The 15,933-nt window shown below is 31.6% G+C and overlaps 3 protein-coding genes across 9 annotated transcripts in view; all 3 read left to right on the top strand.

The window, feature by feature from the left end:
- LOC143145664 (uncharacterized) overlaps positions 1-1,262 on the top strand; it is a 77,493-nt gene extending 76,231 nt beyond the window's left edge. For all 3 annotated transcript variants that reach the window (XM_076309247.1, XM_076309248.1, XM_076309250.1), the window contains one exon: positions 352-1,262. In XM_076309247.1, coding sequence (XP_076165362.1) covers positions 352-624 — 273 coding nt within the window. In that variant the 3' untranslated portion in view covers positions 625-1,262. The remainder of the gene's footprint in view (positions 1-351) is intronic.
- Positions 1,263-2,018: 756 nt separating this feature from the next.
- Alg12 (Alg12 alpha-1,6-mannosyltransferase) lies at positions 2,019-6,875 on the top strand. 3 transcript variants are annotated; one of them, XM_076308453.1, is made up of 9 exons: positions 2,148-2,282; positions 2,387-2,573; positions 2,725-2,857; positions 3,004-3,177; positions 3,262-3,415; positions 3,757-3,901; positions 4,014-4,240; positions 4,331-4,579; positions 4,689-6,875. In XM_076308453.1, exons 4-9 carry the CDS (start codon positions 3,036-3,038, stop codon positions 6,445-6,447), a joined length of 2,676 nt encoding a protein of 891 aa, XP_076164568.1. In that variant the 5' UTR covers positions 2,148-2,282; positions 2,387-2,573; positions 2,725-2,857; positions 3,004-3,035; the 3' UTR covers positions 6,448-6,875. The 3 variants fall into 3 exon arrangements, with proteins under 3 accessions (XP_076164567.1, XP_076164568.1, XP_076164569.1); XM_076308452.1 differs by lacking the exon at positions 2,387-2,573 and having other exon boundaries at positions 2,019-2,282; XM_076308454.1 differs by lacking the exons at positions 2,387-2,573; positions 2,725-2,857 and having other exon boundaries at positions 2,152-2,282.
- A 1,554-nt stretch (positions 6,876-8,429) lies between these two features.
- Ada2b (Transcriptional adapter 2B) lies at positions 8,430-15,418 on the top strand. 3 transcript variants are annotated; one of them, XM_076309330.1, is made up of 10 exons: positions 8,430-8,708; positions 8,799-8,896; positions 9,208-9,267; positions 9,345-9,486; positions 9,691-9,908; positions 9,975-10,204; positions 10,284-10,515; positions 11,141-11,190; positions 11,329-11,692; positions 11,956-12,101. In XM_076309330.1, exons 1-10 carry the CDS (start codon positions 8,702-8,704, stop codon positions 12,004-12,006), a joined length of 1,452 nt encoding a protein of 483 aa, XP_076165445.1. In that variant the 5' UTR covers positions 8,430-8,701; the 3' UTR covers positions 12,007-12,101. The 3 variants fall into 3 exon arrangements, with proteins under 3 accessions (XP_076165445.1, XP_076165446.1, XP_076165443.1); XM_076309328.1 differs by lacking the exon at positions 11,956-12,101 and adding an exon at positions 12,499-15,418 and having other exon boundaries at positions 8,434-8,708; XM_076309331.1 differs by lacking the exon at positions 11,956-12,101 and having other exon boundaries at positions 8,431-8,708; positions 11,101-11,190; positions 11,329-11,595.
- Positions 15,419-15,933: the final 515 nt, after the last annotated feature.

The raw sequence follows: 15,933 nt of genomic DNA, 5'->3' as shown, positions 1-15,933 counted from the left end.
ATCTTACAATTCCGTACATCCTTTTATAAACCAGAACGTACATATATTGATACTATATTTAGATGTTATTATGACCAAATTAGAATCGATAATTGACGGTTTTGAGTGATAACGCAAACCAACAATAGTTCAATATACAAGAATCCAAGCTCGTGCAAAGACAACACTTGCAAAGAGTTCAAGTGCAAAGACAACACTTCTGAACTTCGGTGAGGACTGTCCACCAAAATATATATTGACACTGTTACCAGCCTTTTGTTCATCGTTCCTTTCTCAAGACCATATGAAAAATGACGATCTCGCCAGATGGTCGAACCGAAGTAAAAATCGTTCTCGTTTTCAATGTTACAGAAGCCTGCAGAGGTGAAGACGAACTGGAGGCGTAAGCACGAAGATTTCATTAACGCCATACGCTCGGCCAAGCAGGTGCAGGCGCACCTGGCTGCAGGGGGCAAGCTCAGCGATTTGCCACCGCCTCCGGTCAGCGATACCAGCGATTACATACAGTGTCCTCATTGCGGGAGAAAATTCAACAAACCTGCCGCCGAGCGTCACATTCCCAAATGCGAACACATGTTGCACAATAAACCCGTACACTCGCGAGCACCGAAACCGAGGCGCTAATTACCACTGACAAACGATTAAACTGCATTGCGTGTGTATGTACATCGATCGAGAACAGGATAGATTAAGAACTGTCTTCGTTTTAGAAAAATAAAGAAACATGTTTGTATACGATACGGATAAAAAAAGAAAAATAAAAAAAAAAGAGGAATCGCGCTAATTGGATTTCTCGTTGTGTAAATTGCCCAAGTACCGTTAGGAAACATTTTAACGAGGATTCTCAACGTTTCTGGCCTTAACGTTCATATCCTGTCCGCGATCGAGACGCCATTTTCTACAAATTGTAACGTCCGCGTTACAGATTTCTTATACAGACTTATACAATTTTTTACGGGACTTCCTATACTCGATCTTTTATTTGCATGACCGATACTCAGATCGTACTTCATAGATTCCTATTACTCGTAGAACGTGTAGAGAACCGATCAATTCGTAGCTGCAGCTTCACTCGAGCCATGCGAGTCTGCGCGCGTGTACAAAAAGGGTAAATGTATTCTTGCGGTCACCTTGAAATGGAAAATGAATTTTGTCAACACACTGTACATATTGTACGTAGAAAAAGAAATTTTAATAAATTGATACACCACTTGTTCTGATAATATACAAACGAATGAACACACGGTAAAAGTTATACATTATTTTTCGTTCGTAATAAATTGAACAGTTAGGGCTTGGTTATGCATTCGGATAAAATTGGAGTTTGATTGTAACTACGAACCAGACAAAATAGGATTTATAAAATTCAAAGTCTTTCAAATTTTTTAATAGCCTGCAGGAAATTTTGACTATCTGGAACGCTAACTTTATACGTATTTATATTCTTTTATATTATAGCGTTAGAAAGTGTTACACAAGTACTTGTAACTTTGTAATCAATCCTCCCAAAACTTATAGCCTTCTCATAATAACCGTACGTGATTAGTGAAAATCGCTTGAAATACAAGGATTAATCATAAAGAATACTGCTTGATTAATACTACAAGTATTGTGATTTATTGTATAAGTTTCCGTCGAAACAGGCCGTCATATAGCGACGAACGTGCATTTTTATAACGTTATTATCCTTAACGTACGAGAATGTTGTAACACTATTGTTATGATAAAATATTGAGAGCTAATAAACTAACTTTTTATCAAAAAGAAAAAAGAAATACATTATCAACTAAACGATTAAGAATAAATATTTGGTTGATTCCAAACAATATTGATATGAAAACTTTTATTAAACACCCAAAATACAAACTGAATACGTTTAAAGATATTTAAGTTATCGCAAGTTACGAATAAAATTTATCGATTGAGCGTCTAGAAATTTATAGTAAATTAATACGAAATACTAGGGACTATTGAGCCAGTAAAGTTGGCAACGGAAGTGCGTACATAAACGGTCTCGATCCAACGCAGCAGACGACGTGGTATTCCCGGTGTAAGGAAGAAACGTTTAAAAAGTCGTCTCTGTTCGTCAGTTTGTCATGATTAAGACACAAAGTCTAATAATGTTTCTGAGCTCGATCCATGTATAGGAGGAAAATATGGATCACTTGATTATATTAATTGCTATGGTACATTTATTGTACTGTCCATTCACAAAAGTGGAAGAAAGTTTCAATCTGCAGGCTATCCACGACATCTTATACCATGGTTTTAACCTGACTGAGGTAATTATTATAAAAGTTATCAAAGGTATGTCGTGAAAATATAAACGTTTGCGAATCAGAGAGACATAGACAGATTACAAGAGAATATTTATCTTCCTTGACAGGTTGCTGACACGCACTCGAACAGATATTACGCAAAAACTTAGATATTATATTTAGAAGCAGATGCATGTATTTATAAACTCACCATCAGCTGATATACCTTCTATTCGCTTAACAGTTTATTAACGCGTTAATTCCAACTTTCCTCTAAACATATGGTCCACAAATTTGCATAATACGCACCAAAAGGTTTTTTTAAATTATTTGTATTGACAGCTTAATGCCACATTTGTTTTAAAAATATAATCTAACAGCTTATAATGTTTATGTGTTAAAATGTTTCTAAAGAACATTAAAGTTTTGTACTAATTGTTTGCAACATATTCTTGTTCTGTGATAGTATGATCACCATGAATTTCCTGGAGTCGTGCCACGATCATTCGTGGGACCAATTATAATATCAGGCTTGGCATCACCGCTAATAGCAACCATTAATTATTTGCGACTTAATAAATTCTTAGCTCAATATGTTGGTAAGTTGATTAATGAATGAAATGCATTTGTATTTTTTTACACCTTTGCTTGATCTGTTATTAATATTAGGTATGAATGAAAAAAGTTTATTAATCCGTTAAACTATATACAATAATAAAGAAATAACTGATACAATTTTTTCCAGTAAGAGCAGTATTGGGTTTATTGGTAATAAGTATGTTAAAACTATATAGAGATGCTTTACAAAATATCTTTGGTTTGCAATTTACAAAATGGTTTGTTGCAATTACTGTGACCCAGTATCACTTTATGTATTACTTGAGTCGTCCATTACCAAATATAATGGCTATGCCACTAGGTAATCTAAGCATGATTGTACTTTTTATTCGATTTGAAATACTTAAAAATGTAGTACTAGTTTGGTAATACTAATATATTTTAGTACTACTGGCTTTATTTGGGTGGTTGAGACAAAATCACATCATATTTATTTGGTCATCTGCAGCAGCAATAATAATATTCAGAGCAGAACTTGCTATGCTACTGGGGTTATTCCTTTTGTACGATATAGCCAACATGAAACTGACCATACCAAGGTATTTACATATTATATTGTGGACCATTGATTCCTAGTATGGCTGTAACATTGCAAACAGAAGTGATTAGAATCATCAAGGGACATTCTGCAAAACTGCACTGATTTGTAAGCTTCGTTTGCTTATAAAACTTACTAACATAATGAAACCCTTCTCTCAAAATAACGAAATCAAACATAGATCCCTTATTTAATAAACTGCAACAAAATCTATGCTACTATTAAAAATAGAAAAGTAAAGCAATTAAAAATAATAACTGTATTACGGGAAAAGTTTCATCCATTTAAATGTTCTCTACTCTTTTATTGGAGTAATAATTTCATAAGAATAATAATTTTTAGACTACTTAAAATTGCGGTTCCAGCTGGTATATTTTTTCTAATGCTAACAGTTGCAATAGATTCCATATTTTGGAGACATTTAGTATGGCCTGAAGGAGAAGTATTTTACTTCAATACTATACTTAATAAGAGCAGCCAATGGGGTGTATCCTTTATTAAATAATATAATTGTATGTAATACTGCAGAAGTCATTATTTTAATATTAATTTAAGATGACAAATTTTAAGTATTTCTACTGATCTTAACACAAAAACAGACATCTCCATTTTTATGGTACTTTTATTCGGCACTTCCACGTGGACTGGCTTTTTCATATTTCCTAATACCACTGGGTATGTTCTGGGATGCTCGAGTTCGAACATTAACAGTTCCTGGTATTGCATTTATTACTTTATTCTCATTTCTACCACATAAAGAATTAAGGTTTATCGTTTATGTCTTTCCATTACTAAATGTTAGTGCAGCAGCCGTTTGTCATAGAATGTAAGTATTTTATTTATTTATTTACCAAATTGCTTTTAATTTTTATTTCTTGAAATTATAATTATATATTTCTTTTTTATATATAAATAGATGGGAGAACAGAGCAAAAAGTCCATGGAATGGATTTATGGCACTGATCATTTTAAGTCATCTAGTTTTAAATGCTTTGTTCTCTATGTTTCTTTTATGCGTTGCTGGTTCTAACTATCCTGGTGGTTTAGCTATTGCCAAATTACACAGACTTGAAAAAGATTCTGTTAGTCCAGTGCATGTGCATATTGATGTCCTGACTGCACAGACAGGAGTTTCAAGATTTACCCAAACAAATGATTCTTGGATGTAAGTTATTATTAAATAGAAAATAAATTAATGATACATAAATAACAATAGATCATAGATATGCATTTCTAACCATAAATAATTCAATTTAATATTGACTATCTTCCAGTTATTCAAAACAAGAAAATTTAACCATTGATAATCCTGAAATGCTTCGATTTACACATCTGTTAATGGAAGCTAAAAGTAAATACTCGCCAAATATAAAACCCTATCTTAAAACTCATGATATCCTGGATTCTGTAGATGGTTTCTCTCACATAGCATTAAACTATAATATTTTACCTCCAATAAGAATAAAAACTAGACCTATTATATTTATTATGAAAAGAAAGGCTAATATAAAATATGATCCAAAGAAAGCACAAACACAAGCCTATCTAAAACGATCGACGCAAAGTATGGTACATAAAAATACAGACGGTAAAGATGTAATAAATGAGACTGTAAAGAATATGGAACCAATACTAGGTGAGATTATGGAATCATTGGAGGAATTTGAAAAACCATTAAATATTAGTAATAAAAACGTATTAGATGTAGAAGCACAGGAAGCGATTAAAAGTAACATACAAAATAATTCCAATGAATATGTTGAACCATTAATGACTACAGAAAAACTACCTACTAACTTATCTGAAAACAATTTATTATATTTAGAAACATCAGTTGAAAAGGAAAAAATACTAAACGTATCTGAAATAGAAAACAGTACTAAAACTGACAATAATATTAAACTGCAGAATAATACTGAAAATGTTTCAACTAGTGATGACAAAAAATTAGATATAAAAAAAGAAGAAACTGATAAAATAGAAGTAAATAAAGATAAATTAAAAGTTATTAATGTCCAACAAGAAAGTAGCACTATAAAAGAAACTGTTAAAAAAATGATTCAAGAAAAGATGGAAGCAGTAAAACTTAAGAAAGATTTAATAGAGGAAAGAAAATTGCCAGAAGATTTAGAAAAAAGTAATACAGAGGTAAAAAAAGTAGCTCCAATAAAAGTATTGTCACAAAAAATGAAAATTGTAACAAAACAAGAATTAAAGGAAAAACCTACAACTATTTCAGAAGCGATTAAAGAACACAGAGCAATTAAAGTAAGAGAAAACATTAGAAATATAATAAATCAATTTAAAGAATTTGAAAAAGACTTTGTTCATGAAGATTCAGAAATAATTAAGAAGGAAATAATTCACAGCGAACAATTTACAGAAACAAGTATAAAGATGTCTGAAGATTTTGCAAATATAGTAGATATTACAACAAAAAGTGAAGAATTAAAAACAATCAAAGATGCAAAAGAAAGTTTAAAAGATATAATAAATCAGTTTAAACAAATAAAAAATGAATTAGTTTCTGAAGAAGATGATCAGTTTGACAGAATTGAAGCTACATACATGGAAAGACCAATATCTGAGACATTAATGCAATTTAGTGAAGCTCTGAAAAGTTTAATCCAAAAAAGAAAAAAGAATAAAATATTTGTTACAAATAATTTAAACAAAAAAGACATGTCTAGACTACAACGTCAATCAAAAATAACAACAGAAAATTCTCCAATTTTATCGGAATCTTTGAATAACATAAACATACAAAATTATGATACAGTGGAAAAAATGGATAATATGGAAAAAATAGGAAAAGTCACTCAAGATCTTAATATAAAAAATAACTTAAATACGGATACAAATAAAGCTATTCAAGAAAAATATTTCACAGCATATACAACTACTAAAAATGTCCCATTGAATACTCAAAAATCGGTTGATAATGTATCAAATAACATAGACAAAAATTATGCTTCCAAAGAAGGAGATGATGGGATAATAAAAAAAAATGTTGAAAATAATACAAATAATTAAGTGTTAGAAATAATCAACTGTTTTATGCTTTTTAACGAGGCAGTTATGTAATTATAGTCATATGTAAATACGTTATTCTGTGATAAGGAATATACTATATTTCTTAATTGATGCTCGTGCATTACCAACGCGGAAAAAACGAGATTTACTTTTCCTATTTTATTATTTAAAATGAAGAGTATTGAAATAAAATGGGAAACTATTTGTATAATGTATAGTATCGTAAACGTGCCACAAATATGTCTTTATGTACAATATTTCACATGTTACAAAACTATCATAATAATTTTTTATATATTTAGATGTTGAAATATTTATCTATATATTGTTTGATATAAAAGTAATATTTGTCAATGCATGTTTAAAAAAAATCTATGCAATTTTATTATTCACCCTTGACTGTTACAGACTTGATAAACTACTATTTAATAATGGTTTTAATATATTCTCTTTATACCCTTGCATTTAGATTTTGCTTTTCTATATTTTCTTTTCATTTTTTGTATAGAACATCTTATATTACTCAAAATTTATCTGTCATTCATACTTTTATTAGAAAGAAGTACATCTAAAGAAACAGAAAGTACATTTATTTCCATATTGGTATTTGCAGAGCATTCAAGTGCCTTAAATTTTCTTCCAAATTCTATGTATTATAAAACGTACGTTTAAAAAATATATATGTGTAATGTACTACGTAGTAATTTTACATTAAGTAAAGATATTTAATACTAAAAAAGCTGTAAGTTAATTCCTGTATTACTGCTTAATTATTCATAATTAAAAGTGCCAAGTTTTAATTAACAATTGTATTAAAAAGTGTTATACAATTTTTTATTGTTCTTTACTAATTTCATACAGGACTTTCATTGTTGCATATGTACTATACATGGTAGATGCTACAATTAACCAATATAATACTTTGTCACGGAAACCACGTTTTAAATATACAGGGCGTCCATCATCGCACTGTTTAAACAAGTGAAACATAATTATGCATAAATTATATAGTCAGATACATTCAATTTTACTTTAATTAGACATCAAAATAGTGTATACTTGGAACTTTGCTTGCTTCAATTTAAATTTTTGAAATTTTTCATCAGAAATCAACTTCGGAGATCCCGTGTAAAATGATTGATATAATAAAGCGATATTTTGATAAAGAAGCTTTGATCGTTGAACCTATTAATTTTATAAATTCGAATTATTTGTGTATATTACTAAAAGTATACAAATACTATTTATCTCGGTGATTTTACTTCCAAATTTGATCTATTATAATTAAAATTTTTGTCAAAATAGAAATACGTTTTTAAATAGATAAATTTATTTAAAGTAAATATTGAGCACTATGTACAATAAAAGTGTATTTCAAATATAGTAGACTCTTATATAAAGTAAAGAATATCTTCCACATTTTGCAAGAGTCCACTGTATCGTTTTGAATAATGAGAACAAATTAATGTAAATAATATCAACACAAGAAATTAAAATATTTTTGTTTAGTTTACATTCTTAAACTACAAAATAAAATGATCAATTTTCAGTCACGAAATATTTGGAATACCTTATGGTAATAAAAATAAAATTAAAGTAAATTTGAAATCAGAAATGGATGAAATTTAAAATGTAAGTAATTTTAGACTGTTTACAATTTTATTTTAAATACTTCTATTTCAAGTTTTATTTGGCGTTTTAGCGAATATATGTACATTCTCTCAAAAACTTAACTTAAAAGAATGATTTCAAAAGTATTTACTTACAGACAACATCTTCCAGTGAGACTAAAATATGTGTAATTCTAGTTGGAATATCGTGATGCGTTTGGAAAATGACAAATTTTATTTAAAAAAAATTGAAAAGCTTTAGATCGTGATTGCTTTATTGAAATTCGCGCGGATTCAATATACTCGGATTACAGAAAGGCGCAACCTTCTTTTGTCTTTATGAAGTTGGCGAACCTGATGCGCAGTTTACCTAAGTGGTGGGACAGGAAACGCATGCGTACTCGCTTCGCGACGCAACAGTCGTAAACAACATTTTTTCCATTCAGGTTCGTCACAAGTTTACGTTTGCACGTTAAATAGAGCGTCCTGGCGGGCGCACCACAATTTTTCCGCGTTTTCGTACGATTTCGCGGAAAAAATGGGGCCGAGCTTGCACGCTCAGTGTACGTGATACGTAAACTTATGGGTTTTTGGCATGCGGTGACGTCATCCGGATCGTTCTGGAAGAACCCTGCAGGACAATAATGGCGGGTATGTATTTACGTCGACGAAGAGAATATAGATTTTAGCTTGAACAATCATTCATCAAAACTATAATGTATTGCGACTCTGCGGTTTCAGATTTGTATGCTAAATACAACTGCACCTATTGTCAAGAGGACATCACGGGTTTACGTGTAAGATGTGTAGAATGCCCAGATTTCGACCTCTGCTTGCAGGTGAGTCGAGTGAACGCCTGTTTCTCGGTCACGTGTCGCGTCTCTTCCCCCTCTTCGTCCTTCTCCCCGATCTCCTTCACTTCGTCTATCCTTCCGGCTTTGCCGGATTTTGCGTGTTGAGATTCCTTTTTCATTCCCCACCCCTACCTTTTTTTTTGTCGACAAGTTATTCTGTAACTACTCTACTACATCCACGCGACTTGAATGAAACTGCTGATCATATGGAAACACGTGCATACGTACGTTGATTTCGTTGATCTTGTGTGAAACGCGATTCTCGTCAAGTGAATAACATTTTCAAACATTGACAGTGTTTTTCCGCCGGTGCTGAAATTGGTCCACATAAAAATGATCATTCTTATCAGTTTATGGTGAGTAAATAATATAATATTTTCATTTTACTAAAATTTCTTGTTGGTCAGAGAAATAGTCAACTTTGTGCTCACAGGATTCTGGTACCATTAGTATATTTAATGGTAGAGGAAATTGGACTGCTAGGGAACAACTTAGACTCTTGGATGCCATTGAACAATTTGGTTTTGGAAATTGGGAAGATATTAGTAAACATATTGAAACGCGTACACCAGAAGGTATAACCTCTTAAATACTTAATATTTTTTATATAAAATATTTCATTTGTAACAATAAATTTGAAATGATTTCTATGATCCTTATTACAATTCTGTTTAAATATGAAATTAAAGTATATTATAAAAAGACTTTAATGATAGAACATTTTTTCAAAATGCAAAAGAATCAAAATATTGCATAGACTATTTATTTCCTGCCTACAGAAGCAAAAGAAGAATATATTGCCAGATACCTTGATGGCAATATCGGTAAACACACATGGCCACCAACAGAAAGCTACAAACCAAATCTTACAGATCAAACTAAGTCGGATCATGGACCTCTGTCACCTGATCTCACATCTCGGTTACCACCACTGGATATTACACCAGAGGAAGCTGCACAATTGGGTTATATGCCACAACGGGATGATTTTGAAAGAGTAAGTTGAAATAATTATTATTTTTAAACATTATAAATGTACTACAATATTACAAATTATTCACAGGATTACAACCATGAAGCAGAGTCACTTGTATCTTCGTTATTTCTAAATCCAGCAGAGGATGATGATTTAGATATAGCACTTAAACTTGCACAAGTTGATATGTATACCAACAATTTAAGGGAAAGAGCACGACGGAAAAGGGTAGTACGTGATTACCAGCTTGTCTCAGCATTCTTTGCATCATCCAGGAAAGATAAGACATTAAAAAGAAAACAAACAAAGGAGGAAAAGTATGTTGTATTTTTCATTTACCAAGGAAAACATTTTATTTTCTTATAGTGTTCTATTAAAACTTTTCATGGTTTACAGAGAATTTAGAGACAGAATGCGAGCATTCGCACAGTTTTATACAGCACAGGAGTATGAGCAGTTTTTAACAAATCTTGAAAGAGAAAGAGAGCTACGGTTACGGCTTACTGAATTATATCGTTATCGGGAACATGGCATTACAAGGCATGAAGAATGTGCTCATTTCGAGCAAGTAATGGCACAAACTCAGGGACAAAATGATGCAGCAGATCATTGGAATGAAAAAAAATCTGTAAGTATTCACTTCCATTTGCCTACTAGTCTTTTCCTCATTGCAATGGCAATTGGAATTTTTTTTTTAAGACATCATACATTTTACATGGCTTTATTATATTAGGTATATCTACTCAAATTTAAGAATATTTTACAATTACGAAATCGTAAAAGCTAGTAAAGCTTTTAAATTGTTATTATTCTTCCAAATATTTGTTTTTGTAATTATGCATCTACATGTTTATCAATATGTGGAATGCTTTGCATAAAAGTAAAAGATAAGTAATATTTCTATAATTTTAAAATATAAATTATAGATATAGATTAATGATATTTAAATTTTATTTATAAGAATCTCTCTACTAGTTAATGTAGACATTGACCAATTTATTTTGTAATTTTAAATAATCATTGTTCAGAGATTTACATATAATGAGTATCAGTAAGAAATATTGGTATTTTGCCTTATTGAGCTTCATAGCAAATGTGAAATAAAATCTGATAATAACAATGCAGTATGAAAGATCAATGCCTAGTTATACCGTATGCACTAGCTTTTGCTTCTCTTTTAACTAATTCCATTGTTTGTGGTGCGTGTTGCCAGGCATTTGTGAACAGATTGTATCAGTTTGCATTTCACTTAGGGCAGCAGTGGGCCGTCCACACCAATACACCGCCACACCTCAAAAAAAAGGTACAAAAGTATTTTAAAACAATTAAACGTATCAACCTCTTTAGATCACAGAAATATAGAGACACAAAATTGTATCAACACTAGTTGGTACTAGTCAAGATGATCTAGACGATAAAATATTTAATTTCTACCTTACAGAGAAGAAGAAAAAAGTTACTCTTCCATCGACCGAAAGTACACTGCAAAAGACTTACCCAGCAGCAGCTCCTCAATCAGTCAAACCAATCTCAATCGGATGACGACTCCAGCCAATCAGTGGGCGGAGCCGGATAACAATCTGAACTCTTCCAGCCAACATTCTACCAGCTCCAGTTCTACTGTAGAAAAGAACTACACTGCGACAACTTCCGGAAAATCTTGTTCAGCAGCAGGAGACTTAGAGGAACGAGACATAGAATTGGAAACTGCAGCTCATTTGTTAACAAAGCAAGAAAAATCCTTGTGTCTCCAACTTGATCTAAAGCCAACGCAGTATTTAACGCAAAAAACGTTGTTGTTGCAAGTAAGTTTCTTCTCGATATTCCGAGTTTCATTATATGTAGAAGGATGGTTTAAAAAGTATTGAACATATTAGAAATCTGAACTTTCAGAAGAGAAGTTTTGAAGTAGGTGTCATCCAGACTCTTAGAATTCTCTTATCAAAACTTTTGCCTTGTTCTTTTTTAAGACCAAATCCTTTAGAAACAAAGTTTCTATTTTTTCCAATATTATCTCACTTGCCATTCTTCTGTACTCTAACTTTCTTCAATCAATGTTATCCAATAGTTCCACAACTCGTTAGTCATTGCTTGGCGTCCACATCAAAGTTCGATCTAGCTCTTTATCAAGCCATAAATCCTTTTACAGGTTAGTGTATCTGATAGATAGAGCGACGTGGTTTTAAAGCGTTTAAAATTTTTTTATGCAACATACAAGAATTATTTACTAAATATAAAGTAGTAAGTTACGAAAAGATATTTGTAAACAATATTATAATCGATCCAGTTCCATAATTATTATTAATTTTAAGTATAAAAATGGGTAAATATTTTGTTAGTCATACTTTGTCATTTCTAATAAACTGTTAGAAGATTAAAAATACATTAACGATTACAAACAATTCCAATAGTTTATTGCTCAGTACTGTAGAAATGGATGAGACTACAAAATAGTATACAAATTCAAATTATAAATTGGTTTAGGCTACGTTTTCGTATGAGAATTAATTATCGAACAATAAAGTTTTTACAGTGTTCAATTCTTTTCGAATCGCTCTGTATTCTTTATCTTTTTGCACACGATAACTATACAGAAATTATGTGATTGCAGGAGTATCTAAATGGTAATAGGAGATCTAGCGTTGTACCTCAGTCGGAACCAGAGAGTAAGATACTACATTATCTGGTAGCAAATGGCTGGATCGCGGCCAACTGATAAAATATGTAAAAATTTAATGACCATTTCAACTCTAAGTCACCTTCTATCTTGCAAACTAAGTCTTAGATATAATTGAATTTCGAGTCTGATTTAATTAACATGTAGGGCAGGTAGAGAGAGAATGTACGTGCGTGTATAATTTAACGTGTAAAGATTGTCGATACTTTTACTGCAGTTCTTCAATGAAATGGTTAAATAGCAAAAATTCGAGTGATATGGCATTGGAAGATAAATTGTTACAAACGGCTAAACATATTTTAATAGTCTTAAAATTTCTGTAAAATCATAGTCGTTAAAATTACTATTCTGTCAGTGATTTCTGCAGGTGTATCAATGTAAATGTTTTTAAGTTTAAAGTGATTGTAATTTGTAACAATTTTATCGCAACTGTCGATACTGTGACTTGCTTTTCAAGAATTCAGGTATTAAATCATCATCATCGTCGTTATGCGCGAAACGATTCTGTGAACTAAAATCAAGTATTTAGTTCAAATGAGCATCGTTACCCCAGGTTTCGTTTATCTTTTAGTCTATAATTAGGAATTATTTAACACTGTTCAAGAAAATCGCATACACTGCCTTTTATAGAGCCATTGAACGTATTGCTCAATTAATTCTTCCACTGTAATGTTTTCTTGTACAGTCTACTAGGTGCACATACTCCTTTCTATCTGTTTTGAATGTGATTTGTTACCATACTTGACAATAAGGAACTCTAGAGATGTTACGTTAGTCAAGGTTAAGTTGTTTAGTTCATTACGATAAAAATCGAATAAAAACATGTCCTTTCGGAAACCTATCAATCTATGTTTCATCTAATAGTGAAACAGCGAATAGTATCGAAAGTTGCCGGTCGGATATGTACGAAAATATTTAATTAAATAGAAAAAGCACAATAAAATATTATGTAGTTGAGATTCACGGTAGTATTGAATATTAATTTAACGATAGATGTAATGTCCTTGATAAAAGAAAAACGCAAAAATGTAGGTAGTCTCTAACATTGTGCTACCTAAAACGGTTCTAAAACTCTGATACATGCATGAATCATACACAGCCCATTTATTTTATTTTGCAATCATTCAGTTCCTTTAAATGATGTAAGAAATTCCTTATTGATAAGGGATGGTACAAATAACAGATCATAAGGACATTTGTTATCACCATGAAATATATGATATTAGGTAATTTATTTGTTGCCTGTGTAATATTTGTACATACGATAAAAAATAGTACCTTTCTAGTGATACTACTTCTAAAGCACAAATTATGGTGGTAATCTAATGAAGCGTTAAAAGCATATAGTGTGATAATGGTGGGGTTCTAAGCCAAACTCATATTGCAGAAAAGACAAGAACTTAAGACATATTAACGTTTTAAGGAAGCAATTATTTTTAGTTGCTTATAATACTAGCAGTAAATCACAGCTTCTAATTAAAAGGACAAAATATTCGTGCCGTAATATAAGTGTGCATGTGCTGCATCTTTGAGTGAAAGATACTCTTTGATGTATGCTTTGACAGTTTTACATAAAACACATTTATAGCTTTTATTTACCATAAAATTGGTCCTAAATTTTTATATCTCGTATCCCGGTATGCTTGAAAAATTAAAAAGGAAAAAAGATCTAAAAAGATTAGTCGTTTGCTTTAAAGTAATTTTGTCTTTCTCAGAATTTTCACGCTTACTAATACTTGAATGCAAATTCAAGTGTCAAACAAAGATCATTATTTAGCTTGTATCATTGTATGGATGTAAAAAAGTAAAAAAAAAGCTATATCTATGTAAATACATAAAAAAAGAAACTACTCGTGATCGAGTAAATATAAAAATCTTATATGTATAAAAAAAAAAGAGTCTAAAGTATCTTCCGTTGAGAACAATACTTATTATGGCGTATTGCTTAAATAGCTAAGTGACGAGATAGGGAAATAGCTGCTCATATTTTTTACGGAGAGTAGAAGACTATTCCCTTTTATTCGGTGTAAACAATTTTCTGCGGATTTCTGTGAACAGCGAATCGTTTATAAATAAGCGTAAATAATTTTTATAATAGACGCGCACTCACTTCTTAAAATACATTTTTTCTTTTTTTTTTTTTGTTACATTTCCGCCGCTTGGACGGCTCGAAAGTCGATCGATGTAAGTTTCATATCGCACGAATTTTAGTGGTATCAATTTTAATTTTATCTTTGTTTTTCACATTATTAAGTTCGTAATCTTTTTTAAGCCACTTGTGTCGTCCGCTTACCACGCTTAATGGTAGAAATCTTCGGCTTGTTCACCTTTTATGGTTTTACGCTGCAAAAACTTACGCAGATCGACTAGCTTGTCGTTTAACTGTAATATTTGTATAAGAGATGGTCCACTACGAATAGGCTGTTCAACTGAGCAAATACAGAGTGTCTTGTAACTCGTTGTGGACCGATAAAGAGCCGATACCTCGTTTAAAAAGAAATCGAACAATGTAGAGAGAAAGAGAGAGAGAGAGAGAGAGAAGAAATTATTCTGTGCGATGTTACGTGGGTGAAAAAGGTCGAATTTAAAGATACGTTAAGTACACGTCTCGAGTTTCGATTAAACGGATCATTGTTTTTGTTCGTTCTGCATTTATGAGCGTAGGTGAAGCCATAAAATGTAAGTTCTTGTAATACATTTATTTATAATATTTTATATTTATTTATGCAGAGTAAGGCACAAGTAAATATCTCCAAAAAATATTGGTAATGCGATCACGTGCCTTACAGGCTCGAACGTTCTTGACACATTTTCGAACCGTGTAAATACACATATTTTCTTGCATTCATCGCGATCATGCTGTCAACTTTCGTTACTTGTCCATCTACCTCAGTAATTTTACCTGAATCGTCGTCAGGTTCCCTCACGAAATGAACTTCGTTCAGTATCGGACCAGCAGACTTGCGTTATTGACACACATTGTGGATTATTTAAATAGGGACACCGAAATATCTCCGTTGCTCCTGAATATATGAAAGAATTGCTCAGGATAAAGTTAAACTATGAGAGAAGTGTCAACCACAATGATAACAAATTTTTCTCAAAATTTTATTCTCACCGTCACCTGTACACTTTCGGTCCATCTTAACATCTCGAATTAATTTCTTTATAACGGAGTTATTTAATGAAAATTATTCCACGTGCCTCAAATCATTCTTCGTTCTCCACGTGTTTAGCCACTTTGTAGAATCTTTGACTGGTTTCTTTTTCTTGAATTTTATATTTCGTTTTGTTGAATTTCAATTTCGTTCTGCCCCATTTTTGCGCGGCTGTTACTTCGAATGGAAATGTAGTAATATACTCACAAGA

Source organism: Ptiloglossa arizonensis, chromosome 4, assembly GCF_051014685.1.
Source record: "Ptiloglossa arizonensis isolate GNS036 chromosome 4, iyPtiAriz1_principal, whole genome shotgun sequence".
Classification (NCBI taxonomy): domain Eukaryota; kingdom Metazoa; phylum Arthropoda; class Insecta; order Hymenoptera; family Colletidae; genus Ptiloglossa; species Ptiloglossa arizonensis.
The sequence above is the reverse complement of the archived record's forward strand: the minus strand, read 5'-3'. Positions and strand labels throughout refer to the sequence as shown.